Source organism: Ceratotherium simum, chromosome 24, assembly GCF_057802395.1.
Source record: "Ceratotherium simum simum isolate JZ-2026a chromosome 24, ASM5780239v1, whole genome shotgun sequence".
Taxonomy (NCBI): domain Eukaryota; kingdom Metazoa; phylum Chordata; class Mammalia; order Perissodactyla; family Rhinocerotidae; genus Ceratotherium; species Ceratotherium simum.
The window spans coordinates 26,146,708-26,169,282 of NC_141923.1; the positions used below are offsets into that span (position 1 = coordinate 26,146,708).

Below are 22,575 nucleotides of genomic sequence, written 5' to 3' on the forward strand. Positions count from 1 at the left end.
AAACCTGTGTAATTTCATAAGTGACAAGAGCACTGGGACCATATTTTGTTGTAATATTTGATCTTTGCCCCTGGTTCCTGACGCAGGGCTCCTAAATCCCTTGGAATTTTCTGGGTGATGGCAGTTCTAATTCTAATGTTCTTTTGTTCTAATTGAGGTGACTCTTGGTGGGCTCCTGGGTGGGGGCTGGTCACCAGAGAGACTAAACCATGATTAGAAGCTTGGAATTCTCAGCCCCACCCCCTACTCTCCAGGAGGGGAGAGGGGCTGGAAATGGAGTTAATGTTTGATCATGCCTTCGTGATGAAGCCTCCATAAAGCTCCCAAAGTATGGGGTTTGGGAGCTTCTGGGTTGCTGAACACGTGGAGGTGCTGGGAGAGTGGTGCACCCCTTTCCATATACCTTGCCCTGCACATCTCTTCCATCTGGATGTTCATCTAGATCCTCTGTCATATCTTTTTTGTGTGTGTGTGTGTGAGGAAGATCAGCCCTGAGCTAACATCCATGCCAATCCTCCTCTTTTTGCTGAGGAAGATTGGCCCTGAGCTGACATCCATGCCCATCTTCCTCCACTTTATGTGGGACACCGCTACAGCACGGCCTGACAAGCGGTGCATCGGTGCGCGCCTGGGATCTGAACCCAGGCTGCCAGCAGCGGAGTGCACGCACTTAACCGGTATGCCACGGGGCTGGCCCCTGTCATATCCTTTTATAATAAACTGGTAAACAGTAAACAGTTTTCCTCAGTTCTGTGAGCCACTCTAGCAAATTGATAGTACTAGAGCAGGGAGTCATGGGAACCTCTGATTTATAGCTGATTGGTCAGAAGCAGAGGTGACAACTTAGACTTGCAATTGACATCTGAAGTTGAGGGTGCTGGGCAGTTTTGTGGGACTGAACCCTTAACCTGTGGGATCTAATGCTATCTCCAGGTAGATAGTGTTAGAATTCAGTTAACTTATAGGACATCCAGCTGATGTCACGGTATTGCTTGGTGATGTTGAAAAACACGCCACATCTGGCATCAGAAGTGTTGTGAGTGAGGTTGTGCGAAAGTCAAGGAGAAACATCACAGGGGTATTGGGGTTTTTCTTTACATTAGCTATCCTCATGGATGTAGACATTACTGTTTTTTTAAAAAATATTTTTTTTTATAATTTTATTTATTTATTTTTTTCCCCCAAAGCCCCAGTAGATAGTTGTATGTCATAGCTGCACATCCTTCTAGTTGCTGTATGTGGGACACAGCCTCAGTATGGCCAGAGAAGTGGCACGTCGGTGCGTGCCTGGGATCCGAACCTGGGCCGCCAGCAGCGGAGCGCGCGCACTTAACCTCTAAGCCAGGGGCCGGCCCTTAAAAAATACTTTTAATTTTTATTTATTTATTTGTTTTGAGGAAGATTGGCCCTGAGCTAACATCTGTTGCCAATCTTCGTCTTTTTCTTTTTTCTCCCCAAAGCCCCAGTACATAGTTGTGTGTCCTTGTAGTTCTTCTATGTGGGACGCTGCCTCAGCATGGCTTGATGAGCGGTGAGTAGGTCCGGGCACAGCATCCGAACCAGTGAACCCCGGGCTGCTGAAGCGGAACGCTCGAACCTAACTGCTATGCCACCGGGCCAGCCCCTACATTACTGTTTTTTTTTTTTTCCCCCAAAGCCCCGGGAGATAGTTGTATGTCATAGTTGCACATCCTTCTGGTTGCTGTATGCGGGACGCGGCCTCAGCATGGCCGGAGAAGCAGCACGTCGGTGAGTGCCCGGGATCCGAACCCCAGCCGCCAGTAGTGGAGCTCGCGCACTTAACCGCTAAGCCACGGGGCCGGCCCCAACATTACTGTTTTTTTTTTTTTTTAAAGATTTATTTATTTATTTTCGCCCCAAAGCCCCAGTAGATAGTTGTATGTCACAGTTGCACAGCTTCCTAGTTGCCGTATGTGGGACACGGCCTCAGCGTGGCCGGAGAAGCGGTGCGTCGGTGTGCGCCCGGGATCCGAACCCGGGCCGCCAGCATCAGAGAGCACGCACTTAACCTCTAAGCCACAGGGCCTGTTTTTTTAATGATGACAGTAGACACAGAGTTTTCACAAGGAAGAGTAGCAATAAAGCAGTAACTTTTCCTCCTTGCCATTCAGAGGAGTGAGAGGAGGGTCGGCCTTTGTTTCAGGTGAAGGGTGGCAGTTCGCATTAGGGAAACTGAAAGAGTCAGGATTGGAAGCTTTGGCAGAATTAGAGCTGGAAGGAACCCTTAGGGGTTTATGTAATTCAATCCCTTTATCACTTTGTAGGATTTTAGTAAAACTAATCTTCATAAATGATTCTACCCTATTTTTAACCATCTGTAGAGGATTTGCAGGAAATTTTCTCAGCAGCATGTTGCAGTATTCAGTGATTTTAATTACCAAGAGTTTCTTACTGTGGATTTAACATTTGGTTAAATAAATGGTATATTTTGGTTGCACCTGAAATATAACACTGTTCTTATTTTTTTTTTTTAAAGATTTATTTATTTATTTATTTTTCCCCCCAAAGCCCCAGTAGATAGTTGTATGTCATAGCTGCACATCCTTCTAGTTGCTGCATGTGGGACGCGGCCTCAGCATGGCTGGAGAAGAGGTGTGTCGGGGCTCGCCCGGGATCCGAACCCGGGCGCTAAGCCATGGGGCCGGCCCGTTACTGTTCTTATTTTTAAAGCCCTTTGTGAACAGCACTTTTTTTTAGATCTTCCATTTCTTTATAGAATTTTTGAGATTTGGACACATATTTGACCTTCTTTCATTAGTTAACAAGTATGGAAGGAAAAAGAATTGTCTGCCTTTGAGACAGTCTTGAACCTAACTTTCTCTCCTTTAGGAGCAGTTTTAATGAGATATTAGAAGAATGACAGCCTTCTAGCTGCCAGAATAAATAAGATTCTATCTTAAGGAGGAATTGGGGCACAGGTTATGTTCTTTTTATTTATTCATTTTTTTTTTTTTTTCCCCCCAAAGCCGCAGTAGATAGTTGTATGTCATAGGTTCACATCCTTCTAGTTGCTGTACGTGGGACTCGGCCTCGCGTTGGACGGAGAAGTGGTGCCTCGGGGCGCGCCCGGGATCCGAACCCGGGCCGCCAGCATCAGAGCGCGCGCACTTAACCGCTAAGCCACAGAGCCGGCCAGGTTATGTTCTTATTTAAATAATAATACAAGCAGAAGGAGAAAGAAGAAAGTGCTGATCCTGCTACTTCTACTTAGGAGGAGGCAAATGAATAACTAATGAGGGCGGTTTCCTAAATAGCTACTAGCTTTTGTTTACACTGAAGAAAACAGTAACTGTGAAAAGGAGAAGTTATGAGACAAGGACAGGAGGAGAAGCGAGAATGACCAGTATACCTCTTCAGGTTTCTCAGGGCCTGATGAGACACCCAAAGACCTCAAGGCTTTGTAAAAATAGTGTTGTAACTATTTACAACTTGTTGCACTAGATTTTTGTTTCAAAGGCTTGTTGTTCTAAGGGGAGGAACATTTCAGTTCTTACTAGCTGGACCTGAAAGATTCCAGAGTCATTTGAAGTACTCATGAATTTTCTTTAATAAAAATTCTGGGAAATTGAGACCAGTATATATAAACCACTGTATTCTTGAGATAGTATTTCAGAACTTGGATATTCAGGGAAGGAAGACTTGCCCACTTTTTAAGGTTGGCCGAGGTACCCTAGGAACTTTGTGGTGCTCTGAGCAAGATAGTTAATTGGTAGAGATTCAATTTTTGAAAGAAAGAAGCAGTGTTTATTGGCAGAATAGGCAGTTGAGAGGGATGGGTAGAGGCTGTGTTTGCATTCTGAGTGGGCGTGACTTCCTTGCTTAAATACATGGTTTGTGGCCTCAAAAGTCAGTTGCCTTCTGAATAGCTTCTAAGAAGCCTTCTATGATATAATTTATGATTTGTGACCGATTAAGCAAGTAAGCCCTTTGCTCTTGACCCATTTATTCTCAGAACATTTATCTTAGTTTGTTGTCTTTAACACTACCTTCAAGACCCATTTTGAAGGTTCAGGTGGCTATTTTTCCTTTTCTTTTAAAATAATTTTTGCTTCTGATTGTGGAAATAAAACGTGTACTGTAGGAGCCTAAAGGATTAGGATAACCTCTGGGTTGGGGCTTCATTTTTTCATGTGGTCTGTTGTAAATCAGTCTGCTACTTTCTGATAATTCCTAAGCACGGTGAAATATGCAGTTGTAATGAGACTGTGGTTGTGATCCAGCCTTACTTCAGATAACACATTGAGGTTGAGGAGAGTATGTAACAATTTTTGTAATCTAGAAAGATTTAGAAACTTGTACAGATAAATAACTGACTTGTCAAATGTGATGGTTTTGAATTATTCCAAATGAGCCTTTAATTAGTAACCCCTTCAGCAAACGTCTGAGATTTTACTATTGGCCTGTGCCTGGTATGTAATAGGAACTCAGAAAATCGTAGTTGAGGGAACGAATGGGTGGTAATTGAAGCCGTGCGAGTTGGTCAAGTAGATAGAAGAAGAGGGCATGAAGCAAGAAGAGGAGGCACCAAGGATGTAATATTGGGAAATCATCATGTTCCTGGGAGAAGACACCTACACACACACACACACACACACACACACACACACACACACACACACACACACACACACACACACACACACACACACACACACACACACACACACACACACACACACACACACACACACACACACACTGCTGAAGAAGGTTAATTGTGAAAGAACAGGAGCCTTAGGTGGTGTGATACAGCCCAAGGAAATGAAGGCTGTTTCATTAAGGAGGGATAAGCAACATCTTGGTGGTGAGAAACCAAGGGTAATATAATAGTAATAAATAACATTTACAGTGGCCAAACCCTCTCCCAGCTTCTTTACATATCTAATCTTCACAAGGGCCTTTGCTAGGTAAATAATATCCTCTTTTTTCAATTAAGGAGACTGAATTCCAGACCATTTAAACAACTGGCTCAGTTACTAAGTTGGGTTAGCCTGGGTTGTATTCAAGTTTGTCTTTCTCTATTATACCTCTGGATTTGGCAATTCAGAACTTACTGGAAACTTTTGAAGAGTGTAAATTAGACTTGAAGAACTTTTGAAGAGTGTAAATTAAGGATGACAATAGATTTCATCTCTTGCGAGTTGATTATGGAGGCTAGTAATTTCTTGGAATTTTACTGAAATGTACCAGCCTCTCCCTACTGCATACCACACATATTAGAGAAAATATTTGGAGCTGTGCTGTATTGGTCACACAAGCTATGCTGCACTCTGAACATATATTTCCAGAAGTTTCCTTTTTTTAATCTGGTGGGCAAATTTTGAAACGTAGAGAGTCCATATTTTTTCTTGCAATTAGGATAAATTACGTAATTTTTGTTGATAAGTATCTCATATGGAATGGACTGAAAAGTGCTTCCAAAGCTAGCTGTAAACAAATTTATATTTTGACGTTACTATTTTCCTATTGAAAACTCAAAAATGGAGACCTCCAAGTATATATGCACTAGAACATTTCAGTTCAGTGGCATCCTGTGCGCTCTGGGTAGTGATGTTCATTACCGTTGTCACTTGCCACCCACATCTCTTCTGTAGCACTTTCTTATCTCTAGATAAGCGTCATGTTATAACAGATGATGTAATAGAGATTTGAATACAAGTGCAGCTCTGCCACAAACTGCATCTTCATCTGACCTCTCTTCCATCTCTAACGTGTTCTTTGCCTGGAACACCATGTCCTCCACTCTGCCTTTCCACGCGCTCCACTCTAGAGGTTCTGTAGTGGACACCAACTGGAGAGGCAGCCCAGTTCATGTCAATTTCCCTTCTCTGGGAATACACCCAGATACGCAGGGGTGGGCCCCGGGTGGTCACATCTGTGCAATGTGATCGTATTTCCTGGCTCATGACTGACACAGGGGGAGGCACCTACGCCAAAATGAACCCAGCAACCCTCTGTCGTGGAGCTTTAAAATTTCAGTGGGAAGAGTTTGTGCTTAAGTAGAACAGCAGCTATAGTATACTCCTTCTTGGAGTTTACATACCTGAAAAGTTCTACATTTTTTTTTCCTTTTAAAAACAAGTATTTCTTTTGTGTGTGTGTGTGTGAGGAAGATTAGCCCTGAGCTAATATCCGTTTCCAATCCTCCTCTTTTTTGCTGAGGAAGATTGGCCCTGGGCTAACATCCGTGCCCATCTTCCTCTGCTTTACATGGGACGCCACCACAGCAGGGCTTCACAAACAGTGTGTTGATGCACGCATGGGATCCAACCTGCAAACCCCGGGCCACCAAAGCGCAGCGTGTGCACTTAACCACTGTGCCACGCGGGTGGACCCTAAAAACAAATATTTCTTAAGCCAGCCCTAATGGCCTAGTGGTTAAAGTTCGCTGCGTTCCACTTCAGCGGCCGGGGTTCCCGGGCATGGAACCACACCCCTCATCTGGCAGTGGCTATGCTGTGGTGGCGGCTCACATAGGAGACCTAGAAGGACGTACGACTAGAATATACAACTGTGTACTGGGGCTTTGGGGAGAGAAAAAAAAAAGATAGGAAGGTTGGCAACAGGTGTTAGCTCAGGATGACTCTTTCCCAGCAAATAAATAAATAAATAAAAACAAGTGTTTCTTGAATATTTGTGTATTTTCAATAGAATTTAAAATGGACACATGTAGTGTTTCTCTTATAAAGTAAACATCCTTTTTTTTTTTTTCCGAGGAAGATCAGCCCTGAACTAACATCCATGCCAATCTTCCTCTTTTTGCGGAGGAAGACAGGCCCTGAGCTAACGTCTGTTGCCAATCCTCCTCCTTTTTTTTTCCCCTTTTTCTCCCCAAAGCCCCAGTAGATAGTTGTATGTCATAATTGCACATCCTGCTGGTTGCTGTATGTGGGACGCTGCCTCAGCATGGCCGGACAAGCGGTGAGTCAGTGCGCGCCCGGATCCCAACCTGGGCCACCAGTATCGGAGCACGCACACTTAACCGCTAAGCCATGGGGCTGGCCCCTAAACATACTTTACATACTATTTTATCTGAAAATACAAGAGTTGGAATAATACTATAAACCAACACATTAAAGTATAAAGAAAATAAATATTTCCTGAAATTCTTTTTTTTTTTTTTAAGATTTTATTTATTTATTTTTTCCCCCCAAATCCCCAGTAGATAGTTGTATGTCATAGCTGCACATTCTTCTAGTTGCTGTATGTGGGACGCGGCCTCAGCGTGGCCGGAGAAGCGGTGTGTCAGTGCGCGCCCGGGATCCGAACCCGGGCTGCCAGCAGCAGAGCGCACACACTTAACCACTAAGCCACGGGGCCGGCCCTCCTGAAATTCTATAATGCAGAAATAACCACTGTAACATTTTGAAGTATATCCTACCAGATATATATATGTGTGTGTATGTATATGTGTTTTGTTTTGTTTTGCTTTTTGTGAGGAACATTAGCCCTTAGCTAACATCCAATGCCAATCCTCCTCTTTTTGTGAGGAATATTGCCCTGGGCTAACATCTGTTGCCAATCTTCCTCTTTTTGCTGAGGAAGACTGGCCCTGGGCTAACATCCCTGCCCATCTTCCTCTACTTTATATGGGACACTGCCACAGCATGGCTTTGTACGCGATGCGTCGGTGCGTACCCGGGATCTGAACCTGTGAGCCCCGGGCTGCCAAAGCAGAGCAAGCACATTTAACCGCTACTCCACCGAGCTGGCCTCCATATATATATATATATATATATATATATATATATATATGAAAGAGATATATATATGAATATATATGAATGAGATGGGGGTACGATTTTGCGTGAAAGAAATCATATTACATATATTTTACATTTTTTTCACTTAATATCATTCATACATTCTATCATCAGTCACTATAGACAAGCATTCTTTTTTTTTTTTTTCTCCCCCCAAAGCCCCAGTAGATAGTTGTATGTCATAGCTGTATGTCATAGCTGGACATCCTTCTAGTTGCTGTATGTGGGACTCGGCCTCAGCACGGCCGGAGCAGCGCTGCGTCGGTGCACGCCCGGGATCCGAACCCGGGCCACCAGCAGCGGAGTGCGTGCACTTAACCACTAAGCCACAGGGCCAGCCCAGACAAGCATTCTTTTAAAGGGTGCATAAATTCCATAATATGGATATATAGTGTAACTTACTTAGCTAATTTCCATGCATAATGTTTAGGCTTTGTCTGGTATTTCCATTATGTAAGCACTTTGTACGTCTCCTCACACTTTTGATGTTTTTGTAAGGATAAATTCCTAGAAATGAGATTGCTCACTCAGAAAGTATACTTATATTTTAGATTCTGGTTAGAATAGCATTCTATAAAATAATTTTTTTTTTTTCCTTTTTTCTCCCCAAAGCCCCAGTAGATAGTTGTTTGTCATAGTTGCACATACTGCTACTTGCTGTATGTGGGATGCCGCCTCAGCATGGCCGGACAAGTGGTGTGTCGGTGCGTGCCCAGGATCCGATCCCGGGTTGCCAGTAGCGGAGTGCGGGCACTTAACCACTAAGCCACGGGGCCAGCCCGGGAAAATCAAAAAATTTAAAACTCTTGCATATGGGAGAAAAGATTTATGACCTTAGAGTGATTTTCCTAAAACCACCAAAGCACAAATTATAAAGTAAAGGTTGATAAATTTGATTGTTTAAAACTTCTGCACACAACAGCATCAAAAATAATAAAATATTTAGGAAAAAATTTAACAGAAAAAGTCCAAGACTCGTACACTAAAAACTACAAAACACTGTGGAAAGAAATTAAAGAAGATCTAAGTAAATGCAAAGATATCCATTGTTCAGGGATTGAAAGATTTAATGTTGTTAAGTTGGAAATACTCTCCAAACTGATCTACAAATTCAGTGCAACCCCTGTCAAAATCCCAGCTGGCTTTTTTGGAGACGTTGACAAGCTGACAAGAGTGCCAAGACAATTCAAGGAGGAAAGAATGACCTTTTCAACAAATGGTGTGGGGACACTTGGATATCCACATGTAAAAGAACTATTTGGGATCCCTACTTCATACCGTATACCAAAAAATTAACTCAAAATGGATCAGAGACCTAATAATATTTTTTTCCCTCCCCAAAGCCCCAGTGCATGGTTGTATATTCTAGCTGTAAGTCCTTCTAGTTCTTCTACATGAGCCGCCGCCACAGCATGGCTACCAACAGACGAGTGGTGTGGTTCTGCACCTGGGAACCGAACCCGGGCCGCCGAAGTGGAACGAGTCAATCTTGAACCACTAGGCTGTCAGGTCTGGCTCTGGATCAGAGACCTAAATGTAAGATTTACAACTATAAAATTCTAAGGGAAATATGTATGTATAAATATTTGTGTACTTGGATTAGGCAGTGGTTTCATAGATATGACTCCAAAAGTATAACCAACCAAATAAAAAAATAAATTGGACTTCATCAAAATTACAACTTTTTGTATGTCAAAGGACACCATCAAGAAAGTGAAGACAACCCACAGAGTGGGAGAAAATATTTGCAAATCGGATAGCAGATAAGGGACTTTTATCTGGAATATATAAAGTACTCTTACAACTCAGCAATAAAAAGACAGATAACTCAGTTTTAAAATGGGCAAAAGATTTGCTTAGACAGTTCTGCAAAGAAGAGATACAAATGGCTCAACATCATTAGTCATTAGAGAAGTGCAAATCAAAACCACAATGCAATACCACTTCATACCACTAGGATAACTAAAATAAAAAGCCAGACAGTAACAAGTGTTGGTAAGGATATAGAGAGATTGGAACCCTCATACATTGCTGGTGGGATCACAAAATGATGCAGCCACTTTGGAAAAACAGTTCCTGAAATATCAAATATAGTTATCATATGACCCAGCAGTTCTGCTCCTGAGAGAAATGAAACATATGTAGACAGAAAAACTAGTACATGAATGTTCACAGTAGCCTTATTCATAATAGCCAAAAAGTAGAAACAATCCAGATCCATCAACTGATGAATGGATAAACAAAATATGGTATATATAAGTGGAATATTATTCAGCAACAAAAAGGAATGAAGTGCTGGTACATGCTGCAACATTGATGAAAGAAACGTTACGATTAGTGTAAAAAGCCATACACAAAAGGCCTCATTTTGTATGATTCCATTTATATGAAATGGAATCCATAGAGACAGAAAGTAGATTAGGAGTTTGCCAGGGGATGAAGGTATTCTTTAAAAAACAGAAACGTTCTGCATGATATGACACACAAAGAGATACCACAAGTGAGTAAACAAGCCATGGACTGAGCGGAGATATTTACAACACATCACTGGTGAAGGGTTAGTATCCAGACTGACTGCAAAGTGCTACAAATCAGTGAGAAACAAGCATGCAATCCAGTAGAAAAATGGGCAAAAGATAGGAATTGGCATGTCACAGAAAAAGAAACTTGATTGAAAAGTAAATATATGAATATGCTCATTCTCACTAGTTCTCGAGTTATTGCAAGTTAAAACACTGAGATACTATTTTCATCTTTACCAATTTGAAAACTATAAAAATATGTTGGTATTGTATGTTGACAGTGTTATATAGCAATGGGAACTCGTATAAGGGTGCTCTTAGTATAAATTGATACAGTTGCTTTGGAGAACAATTTGGCAGTTTCTAGAAAAGTTGAAATATTCATAATGATTGTCCTACCAAGTCTATATTTTGGTATATATGATAGTGTGGGTTGAAACAAAAAATGTTTGAAAACCTCTATGAAGAAATAACATTTTTAGGGGCCAGCCCCATGGCCAAGTGGTTTAAAGTTCTGCGCATTCCACTTTGGCGGCTCGGGTTCATGGGTTCGGATCCCAGGCATGGACTTGCTCCACTCATCAGCCATGCTGTGGAGGCGTCCCACATAACAAAGTAGAGGAAGATTGCCTCAGATGTTAGCTCAGGGCTAATTTTCCTCAAGCAAAAAAAAAAAAAGGAAGATTGGCAACAGGTGTTAGCTCAGGGTGAATCTTCCTCAGCAAAAAAGAAAAAAATTAAAGAAAAAAAAGAACATTTTTATATCACAATGCAATGCAATATAATGTGTGTATATTTTATGTACTTTACATATTTTATATATACATAAGTGAAACACAAGTTACATAAATCAATGCGTACCTTTGAAACATGCAACACAGTCTGATACTCTATTCTGTACTAAATGAAAGTTTGTTTTTTTTTTTTTTTAAAGATTTTATTTATTTATTTTTTTCCCTCCAAAGCCCCAGTAGATTGTTGTACGTCATAGTTGCACATCCTTCTAGTTGCTGTATGTGGGACGCGGCCCCAGCATGGCCGGAGAAGCAGTGCGTCGGTGCGCGCCCGGGATCCGAACCCAGGTCGCCAGCAGCGGAGCGCGCGCACTTAACCGCTAAGCCATGGGGCCGGCCCTAAATGAAAGTTTTTAACTGAAAGTTAAAAAAATACTGATCACAAAGCAGTAAATTGATGTCATGACCCACTGATAGGTTGTGAACTGATATAGTTGGAACACTGTATTAGTGTGCTAGGGCTGCTGTAACAAAGTACCACAGACTGAATGGCTTAAAACAGTTATTTTCTCATAGTTCTGGAGACAGTCTTGAGATCAGGGTTTGGGCAGAGTTGATTTCTTCTGAGGCCTCTCTGCTTGACTTGCAGATGACCCTCTTCTCCCTGTATCTTCACATGGTCTTTCTTTTGTGTCAAATTTCTTCTTCTTCTACTTTTTCTTTTTTTTTTTTTGCTGAGGAAGATTCACCTGAGCTAACACCTGTTGCCAATCTTCCTCCTTTTTGCTTGAGGAAGATTTGCCCTGAGCTTACATCTATGCCAACCTTCCTCTATTTTGTATGTGGATTGCTGCCTCAGCATGGCCACTGACGAGTGGTGTAGGTCCACGCCTGGGAACCGAACCTGGGCTGCTGAAGTGGAGCGTGCCGAACTTAACCACTAGGCGATGGGGTCGGCCCCTGAATTTTTTCTTCTTTTAAGACACAGTCAGGGCCGGCCCTGTGGCTTAGCGGTTAAGTGCGAGCGCTCCGCTGCTGGCAGCCCGGGTTTGGATCCCAGCGTGCACCGATGCACCGCTTCTCCGGCCATGCTGAGGCCACGTCCCATGTACAGCAACTGGAAGGATGTGCAGCTATGACATGCAACTATCTACTGGGGCTTTGGGGGAAAAAATAAAATAAAATAAAACTTCTAAAAAAAAAAAACAGTCATATCGGATTAGGGTCCACCCTAATGACCTCATTTTATTTTAATTATCTCTTTAAAGACCCTATCTCCAAATATAGTCACATTATGAAGTACTAGGGATTAGGACTTCAACACGTGAATTTTGGGGGCATCAGTTCAGACCATAACACACTGCTTTCCCAAGAAATTCTGCTCATAGGTGTAAGGAGACATGTTTAAGAATGTTTACTGTAAAAATGTAATAACAAAAAATTGGAAATAACTTAGTTGTCCATTAGGAGAATGGCAAAACAACAACAACAACAAAAACAGTATGGCGTATTCATACAATGTATTACTATATAGCAGTGGAAAGAGGAATCTGTATTATCAATATGCGTAAATCTCAGAAACGTTGGTAAACAAAAGTTACAGAAAAATACATACAGTATGATATGTATATGAGAATTGAAAACATGCAGGACAATACTGTATTGTTTATAGCTATTTATTTATATAGTAAAGGTGTTTTTAAAATACCTTTACATGGGAATGCTAAACACCAAATTGAGGGTAGCTTCTGTACCTCTGGGGAAGAAGGGAAGTAGCATTTCCTGAGGGCAAATTTCTTAAACATAAGTCACATCACCACACACTCTTGATAGCTTCCTATCATTGTTAACAAAATACAAAGTTTCTGTCGGGCTAATCATCTGGCTCTCCCATACCTCTCTGACTTCATATCCCCCCAGGTCACTGCACTCCAGCCAAGCAGGACTTTCTGCTCTTCCCTGAACACAGCAAGCATGCCTGCCTCAGCTCTTACCCTTAAAGTTACCTCAGCTTGGAAAGCTTTTTCTTGAGTTCTCTTCTGCACTCCATGTAGATCTCTGCTCACCCCTTATCTCCTTCAGAGAGCTTGTCCCTGTCTACAGTGCTCTCCTCTTTCCGTGTTTTTTTTTCTGATTATATAATTGCCTGACATTTTTGTATATCTATTTGCTTATTTATTGTCTGCCTCTCTCACTGGAGTGTCTAGTAATCAGATCACGCCCAGCTCGTAGTAGAGGCTCAATAAGTATTAATGGCGTAAAAGAAAGAATGAAAGAATGAATGATAACTTTAATGTTTTGTTTAATGGAAAAAAAGATCTAAAGCATGTAAGCTAATTGTTAAGTTTTGATAAATCTAAGTGTTGAGTATATTTTTTATCTTTTTTTGGTATTAATTATAGTATGATAATTCATATGTACTTGCTGGTTGACAAAAACCAGTTTCCCAAAATAATGTTATACATGAGAAATGGGTTGTGGTACATGTGCTGTTAAAGAAACTCATATGGGGCCGGCCCTGTGGCATAGCGGTTAAGTGCACACGCTCCACTGCTGGTGGCCCGGGTTTGGATCCCGGGCGCTCACCGACGCACCGCTTGTCAGGCCATGCTATGGTGGCGTCCCATATAAAGTGGAGGAAGATGGGCACAGATGTTAGCTCAGGGCCCATCTTCCTCAGCAAAAAAAAAAAGGGGAGGATTGGCATGGATGTTAGCTCAGGGCTGATCTTCCTCACACACACAAAAAAAAGTAGTAAAGAAACTCATAGGGTAATTTTTAGTGTTTCGGGTTTTCAGGAGGTTAAAAACAAGAGGGGCTTACTAAATGTTCTTTTTCTTTTTTTGGTGAGGAAGATTGGCCCTGAGCTAACATCTGTGCCCTTCCTCTATTTTGTATGTGGGATGCCGCCACAGCATGGCTTGATGAGCATTGTGTAGGTCTGCACCTGGCATCCAAACCTGTGAACCCCGGGCTGCCAAAGCAGAGCCTGCGAACTTAACCCCTCTGCCACTGGGCCGGCCCCTGAATGTTCTTATTAGTAGAGGTGACAGCTTTTGAGGAGAAGTAGGAAGAGGCCGATGATGGTCCTGATGGTCTGGAAATGTCACAGACACATTCCAGTATATTTTATTGCCTTTCCGTCAGCTCTTCCTAAGGGGCAGCATGGCCAGTAGTGACTCCTGCAGCATCACTTCCCACTGTCTTACGAGGGGTTTAAGCTGTGAGATGCCAGCGGGTGCTTCAAGGGAAGGGAAACCTGTCAGCATTGACTTCCTGCCATGCCTCCCTCTCTCACCTTGATTTGAAATGCCAAGAAGCTGGGCTGAGAAACCTGGCCTGTGATCACTGATTACACTGTAATCAAACCACCTGTTGGACACCTCTGCTGTACGTGCTAAAGGGTAATTAATATCTTTATTGCCTCCTGTACAATCTTGGCTTGTAGATAGGCAAAGGAAGCAGGTTATTTCCAGGACAGCTAAATTTGTTGGTGTTAGTTCTGGTTTCCTAAAAACAGACATTTTCTTAGCAGGGGAAACTCATATCACCATTTATCTCCATACAAGTATAGCTGATATGAATAGGAAAAATAAGCATGAACGGTGAGTTTAAAGTAAAATTCTACCGTTAAGCCACTGATGGTTTTAAAACAATCAGATTAAGTTGTAGTATCTCTGAAATAATTAAAGGAAAGTTTGATTTGTAGAAAAATCTCAGGAATATGACTAAGAAATGACAGTAAATGGAAAATGTAAAGACTTGGATTCTAGTCCCAATTTTGAATTTTAACTGTCTTGTGACTGGACAGATTGCTTAATCTCCTTTTCCTTGGTTTTGTCATTTAGTCATGTGAAGAGAAAAAGTGAGACAGCTTGAAAAGCACTTGTAATAGAAAGGCTTCTCACTTTGTGGGCATTTTTCATCCTGCATATTTAAATATAAATCCCCTTAGTATTCTTTAAAATAGTTTCCTTATTCTCTTTTATCTCAAAAATCATGTTTGCATATTGGAAAGTAGCTAGGAGAATGGATCTTGAAAGTTCTTATCACAAGAAAAAAAATTTTGTAACTCGGTGACAGATGTTAACTGGACTATTGTGATCATTTTGAAATATATACAGATATCAAATCATTATGTTGTACACCTGAAACTAATATAATGTTATATGTCAATTATACCTCAATAAAACAACAAAAATCATGTTGGTCTTTACATCTTTTTTTTTTTTTTTTTGAGGAAGATTTGCCCTGAGCTAACATCTGTTGCCAATCTTCCTCATTTTTTTCCTTTTTTCTTCCCAAAGTCCCAGTAGATAATTGTATGTCGTAGTTGTACATCCGTCTAGTTGCTCTGTGTGGGACGCCGCCTCAGCATGGCTTGATGAGCGGTGCTTAGGTCTGTGTCCAGGATCCGAACCAGCGAGCCCTGGGCCGCCGAAGTTAACTGCTACACCACCAGGCCAGCCCCTGCATCTTTTTTCTCTAAAAAAAAGAAGACTACAAAATTCTTGAAGAGAAGGATTATCTCTTATTTTTATAATCAAATACAGGGTACAGTTCTTCACATATAAATAGAAATAAAATATTTGTTGAATGAGTGAAAAGAATGAAATGATCTTTTTTTTTTTTTTTGTGAGGAAGATCAGCCCTGAGCTAACATCCATGCCAATCCTCCTCTTTTTTTGCTGAGGAAGACCAGCCTTGGGCTAACATCTTTGCCCATCTTCTTCCACTTTTTATGGGACGCCGCCACAGCATGGCCTGACAGGCGGTGCATTGGTGCACTTCCAGGATCCTAACCCGTGCTGCCAGCAGCGGAGCATGCGCACTTAACTGCTGTGCCCCGGGGACGGCCCCATGATGATGATGATCTTGAGCTCCTTGGTAGAATAGGGTTCTGGGTTCCTAGGAGAGGCTTTGATGTCTGAAAATTATTTTTGTAGTTTTGGAAATGTTAAAAATTAAGCAGGAGGAATCTCTGCTTCTGGGCATGTGAAATTAAAGGGGGAGGGAAGATCAAGTTGTGAGAGATTTCCCAAGGCTAGCAATGCTGAAATAATGAGAGGTGAATGTGTGGACTACTGTGTACTGTGCCTTCTCTCTCTTTCCGTCATATTCATATTCCCTTTCTGCCTCCTGGGAAAGCAGAAGTTTTTTTTTTTATTTTTATGTTTTATTGATGTTTTAATAGTTTATAACATTTTGAAATTTTGGGTTGTAGATTTTTGTTTGTCCATCACCATATACGTCTCCCTTCACCCCTTGTGCCCACCCTCTATCCGCACTGGCCCTGGTAACCGCAATACAGTTTTCTCTGTCCATGTGTTGGTTTATATTCCACATATGAGTGAGATCATACAGTGTTTGTCTTTCTCTTTCTGGCTTATTTCACTTAACATAATACCCTCCAGGCCCATCCATGTTGTTGCAAGTGGGATGATTTTGTCTTTTTTTATGGCTGAGTAGTATTCCATTGTATATATGTATCACATCTTCTTGATTCAGTCATCAGTCCAGGGATGCTTAGGTTGCTCCCACTTCTTGGCTGTAGTGAATAATGCTGCAATGAACATAGGGGTGCATAAGCCTCTTTGGATTGTTGATTTCAGGTTCGTTGGATAGATTCCCAGTAGTGGGATAGCTGGATCCTAGGGTATTTCTATTTTTAATTCTTTGAGGAATCTCCATACCGTTTTCCATAGAGGCTGCACCAGTTTGCATTCCCACCAGCTGTGTATGTGGGTTCCGGAAAGCAGAAGTTTTTGATTAATTGCTGGACATTATGTATAAAAGACATGCAGAGACTAAAGTCAATGTTATTTTCGCCTTTTGTTCTCTTAGGTAGGTATAGTGAGGGGGCTGAACACCTCTATCTAACTACGGATTGAGCTGGGTAGGGCTGGGCTGAAGCTTTAGGTAGATTCAGTCCATTCTAGTGAGCACAGTGTCTCAAGGATGGGATCCATTGTGTGTTTGTTATGGGCCTTTCCCTATAGTATGACTTTATCTCTGCTAAGCTTTGTGAGATTGTGGTTGATTTCAACTCACCCTTCTAGCCCAGCCCTGCAGCTTCTCCAGCACTTGGTAAATGTCCTGTGCAGAAAACTGGCCATGTGTCTGGGGCTTGTCTAGAATTCAGTCCGTCATACCAACCTATACAGCTATCATAAGCTCCACTGGTTTTTTTCTTTCTCTTGGTAGAGTTCTTCTGCCTGTGGCAAGCCCGATTATGATCAGTCCATGCTCAAACTCTGCAAATACCACCAGGAGAGAAAATGACTAGCAATTTCAGCTCACCAAGGAAAGGCTCTTGCCTCTCTGGAATTTTATTTCATCTTATCTTCTTTGCTTTGCATTGAGGACAACTCTTCAGTGTCTTTAAAACTATTTCTTGTTTTGAGCAATCTATATAGTGTTATCTAGTTGTTCTGTGAAATCGATGGCTTCCCTCTACCGACTAATTCCAACCTGGAAGCAGAAGTCTCAATATTGGTGGGTTTTCTTTCTTTCTTTCTTTCTTTCTTTTTTTGGTGAGGAAAATTGGCCCTGAGCTAACATCTGTGCCAGTCTTCCTCTATTTTGTATGTGGGAGGCCACCACAGCGTGGCTGACAAGTGATATAGGTCTGCACCCAAGATCCAAACCTGTGAACCCAGGCCACTGAAGCAGAGTGTGCCAAACTTAACCACTAGGCCATGGGGCCGACCCCTGATTTTTTCTTTTTGGTCTATGTTCATGTGTATTAGTGAGAGAACCTGGGAAAAGGTTCGTTATAGTAGGCAATTAGAATCGGATGTCTCTTAGTAGGGAAGTGCCTCCTTATAATTTAAAACCAGGTATCCCTTATCCTAGGTGAGATGGTAAATGGTGTTCCAAATGCACAAAATTGACAAAGTTGGGAGCTACTTTTTAAAAATTTGCTGAAGCTGGGGCCGGCCCCGTGGCTTAGCGGTTAAGTGCTCGCGCTCCGCTACTGGCGGCCCGGGTTTGGATCCCGGCATGCACGGACGCACCGCTTCTCCGGCCACGCTGAGGCCGAGTCCCACATACAGCAACTAGAAGGATGTGCAACTGTGACATACAGCTATCTACTGGGGCTTTGGGGAAAAAAAAGGAGGAGGATTGGCAATAGATGTTAGCTCAGAGCCGGTCTTCCTCAGCAAAAAGAGGAGGATTAGCATGGTTGTTAGCTCAGGGCTGATCTTCCTCACAAAAAAAAAAAAAAATTTACTGAAGCTGTAAAAGTTTGCAGACTGTGCTAACATATAAATACCCAGTAAGTGTAGAAAAGAAGTTCCAAGAGATTTTAACACAGAATCTTTATCTGTTAAATTTCTTTCAGTTGATAGCAACAGGAACTGAGTCTGGCTAAACAAAAGGTGATTAATTGCAAAGATGATAGGTATGCAAAAAAAATAGTAATAAAGAGGGAGTGGAGAAGAATTGATGAATAACTAAGTCTCAGAAAGGCAGGAAGTAGCACAGCGCTTGAGACTTCAGTAGCAGGAGTTTATGGACCTTTTCTCCAGGACATTGGAGGTCCAGTGCTCTTCAGACTCTTTCCCCATTGAAATTTTAAAGATTTTATTTATTTATCTTTTCCCCCCAAAGCCCCAGTAGATAGTTGTATGTCATAGCTGCACATCCTTCTAGTTGCTGTATGTGGGACGCAGCCCCAGCATGGTCAGAGAGGCGGTGCGTCGGTGCGCGCCCGGGATCCGAACCCGGACCGCCAGCAGAGGAGCGCGCGCACTTAACCGCTAAGCCACGGGGCCAGCCCTCCCCATTGAAATTTTAGATCCCCATGACAGAGGGTTGGTGGGTTCATTTTGGCATAGATGCCTCCCCCTGTGTCAGTCATGAGCCAGGAAATACGATCACATTGCACAGATGTGACCACCCGGGGCCCACCCCTGCGTATCTGGGTGTATTCCCAGAGAAGGGAAATTGACATGAACTGGGCTGCCTCTCCAGTTGGTGTCCACTACAGAACCTCTAGAGTGGAGCGCGTGGAAAGGCAGAGTGGAGGACATGGTGTTCCAGGCAAAGAACACGTTAGAGATGGAAGAGAGGTCAGATGAAGATGCAGTTTGTGGCAGAGCTGCACTTGTATTCAAATCTCTATTACATCATCTGTTATAACATGACGCTTATCTAGAGATAAGAAAGTGCTACAGAAGAGATGTGGGTGGCAAGTGACAACGGTAATGAACATCACTACCCAGAGCGCACAGGATGCCACTGAACTGAAATGTTCTAGTGCATATATACTCGGAGGTCTCCATTTTTGAGTTTTCAATAGGAAAATAGTAACGTCAAAATATAAATTTGTTTACAGCTAGCTTTGGAAGCACTTTTCAGTCCATTCCATATGAGAGACTTATCAACAAAAATTATGTAATTTATCCTAATTGCAAGAAAAAATACGGACTCTTTACTTTTCAAAATTTGCCTGCTGCAAAAAAAGAGGAAACTTCTGGAAATATGTATTCAGAGGGTGGCATAGCTTGTATGATGGGTGCAAAGCTCCAAACTATTTTCTCTAGTATGTGTGGTATGCAGTAGAGAGAGACTAGTAGATTTCAGTAAAATTCCAAGAAAACACCATTTCAGCAGAATCGATTTTAAGAAACAACAGAATATACCACTGGAAATGAATAGGATTCATTTAACAGAAAAAGCATGATAACAGTCCGTTGATTGTTGAAGAATAATGCGTGGTTCATATTGGACATTCATTTTTTAAAATAATCTTCTAAACTGTCCACCAGGTGGGCAGGTTCTTTGGTGATAGGGCAGGTTCTATCATTCTACTATAACATTCAGTGAGAATGTGTTTATTTGCCTAAAGAAGACATGAGTATGTGGTTTTGTATTGATATCAGAAATTTATGCTTCTGTTTCTCGATAATTGCTTTCTCATTATTGCATCATTACATAGTTACTTCGTGTCATTTCATGGGATTCTTGAAACCTCTGGTCGGGATCGTTCCTTCTAAGTCAGTTTACAGTGTAATCAAAACTTAAGTTTTTTCTTTTCTGAAGCTAAAGAGACAGGATGCAACACGTGATCCAGGACTTTTCTTTTGCTGTAAAGGACGTCATTAGGACAACTGGCAAAATCTAAATCAAGTCTGTAGACTAGGTATTAGTATTCTATCAATTTCCTGATTTTGATAATTGTTCTGTGGTTATATAAGAGAATGTCTTTGTTTTTAAGAAATACACACTGAAGTATTAAAGGGTAAAGGAATGTTATAACTGCAAATGGTTCATGAAGAAAATTCTCCATCATTCTCTCTCTACACACACACACCCCTTTATTTTTTCCTGAGCCAATTGTGAGTACGTTGTATGCAGTATGTCCCTTTTCTTCTGTCTTGGTTCAGGCTGCTATAACAAAATACCATTGACTGGGAGGCTTAAACAACAGACATTTATTTCTGACGGTTCTGGAGGCCAGGAAGTCTAAGATCAAGGTGCTGGCAGATTAGATTCTTGAAGAGGGCCCTCTCCCTGTCTTGTAGACAGCCGCTTCTCATAGTGTACTCACATGGCCTTTCCTCAGTGAAGATCTCTGCCTTCTCTTCTTATAAGGGTACTAATCACATCATGAGGGTCCCACTCTCATGACCTAAATCTAAACCTGATCACCTCCCAGACGCCCTACCTCCAAATACCATCACTCTGGGGGATTAGGGCTTCAACATAAGAATTTGGTTGGGGAGGGGGAACACAAATATTCAGCCTATAACGTTCTGCCTATGTTCCCCCAAAATTCATGTCCTCCTCACATGCAAAATACATTCATTCCATCCTAGCAGCCCCAAAAGTCTTACCTCGTTCCAGCATCAACTCTGAAGTCCAAAGTCTCATCTAAATATCATCTAAATCTGATATAAGTGAAACTTGAGACATGATTCATACTGACACAGAATTCCTCTCCAGCTGTGAGCCTGCACATGTAAGTTTATGTGCTTCCAAAATACTATGGTGGGACAGGCAGAGGATAGACATTCCCATTCCAAAAGGGAGAAATCAGGAGGAAGAAAGGGATGACAGGTCCCAACTAAGCCCAAAATTTATCAAGGCAAATTCTTTGAGATTTTAAGGCTCAAGAATAATCCTTTTTGTTTTGATGCTCTGCCTCCTGGACCCATTGGGGTGGAGGCCATGTCCCCTACCCCATGCTCCGGGCTTCCGCCCTGAGGCTCTGAGCTGTTGAATCCAAGGCCATGACCCCCCTTTTGAAACTGAGGGAACCCTGATGATCTCTGAATTGCCTTTGGAGTCATTCTTTCCTTGTTTTGAAAATAGCACACGTTCACAGCTAAATAGCTCTGTGGTCTAGTCCTGTAGGATCTAAGAATTCCTGACAACTTCTTATCTGTAGCACATGGTTTTAAGCATCAGATAGTTCCACAAGTCTTGTCATAAAATATACAGCAGTTTTCTGCTTTCTTCTACCCCCTTTCCATCTTCAAAGGCAACTATTTGCTATTTTAGCATATTCTTTTGGTGTTCACCTCCATATTTCTACCTAATATGCTTATATTACTGCTTCTTGACTTTTCAGTGGTGGACATTATTTACTGACTTACCATAATTAGAAGATTTTCACTCCTTCCAGGGGAGGATTCTTTTTGAAAAGACTGTGGCAAGAAGTTTTGGTGTGACTGGAAGAATAATTGGAGTGTGGGGAGGGTCTTGGTGGCAGGGATACCAGATGGGAAGGAGGATGTTGCAGTAGTCCGCTGAAGGAAGAAGCATTGAGGCTTTTTTTAAAATTGAGGAGTAACATATATTCAGTTAAGTGCATGAAATATGCTGTGGATATAGCTCCATGATTTTCTTACCTTGTATATACTTTGTCTCCAGTACCTCTCTCAAGATGTAGAACGTTTCCAGCCTCCCTAAAATTCGCTGGTGTCCCACAAGGTCTTGAACTAAGGCATAAAAATTCATTACTAGTTCTAGGTGGAAACCAGAAAATAAGGTGGAGCTAAAGATGACTCCAAACTTGGGAGACTGGGTAAACTGGATGGTGATGGCTGTCAAGCAGGTGAGTAATACAGGAGGAGAACCAGGTTTTAATGGAGGCCTCGAGGAGTTAGGATGGTGAGATAAGTTCAGCTTTAGACTTGTTGAGTTTGGGATGTCTGAGTGGAGCTATAGAGGAGGCAGGTAGAAATGTAAATTTGGAGTTCTGGAAAAAAATTTGGGATTGAAATATAGATTTGTGTATACTTAGCGTGTAAACATCTATTTGACAACTAACGAGTAGATGAGAACGCTTGAGAGAGGCTGTAGAGAGTAAGATGACCCGAGGTTATGATGAGAAGCATATGTGGCTTTTATTAACTCTGTTTTAGTCCAAATAGTAAATAAAATCAGTGAGAAAATTCAGTTTAAACATTTTAAAAATAAAATGATAAATGAAAATTCAGAAATGTATACTTTTTGTTAAAAATGAAAAATAAATCGGTTCAGAGGGTTATAAGTAGGAAGTATGCTTCCTTCTCCAATTTCTTG

The 22,575-nt window shown here is 41.7% G+C and overlaps 1 protein-coding gene across 6 annotated transcripts in view; it reads left to right on the forward strand.

Annotated features, from left to right (window-relative positions):
• The window catches only part of SPTLC2 (serine palmitoyltransferase long chain base subunit 2), a 133,220-nt gene that overhangs the window by 19,802 nt on the left and 90,843 nt on the right, over positions 1 to 22,575 (forward strand). Inside the window, exon 1 of one of the 6 annotated variants that reach the window (XM_087448126.1) lies at positions 20,945 to 21,007. The exons of 4 other annotated variants lie outside the window; for them this stretch is intronic. In XM_087448126.1, the coding sequence (XP_087304252.1) occupies positions 20,960 to 21,007 (48 nt within the window). In that variant the 5' untranslated portion in view covers positions 20,945 to 20,959. Of the gene's footprint in view, positions 1 to 20,944; positions 21,008 to 22,036; positions 22,106 to 22,575 lie in introns of those variants that run through there. One more of the 6 variants, XM_087448125.1, reaches the window with a different exon arrangement.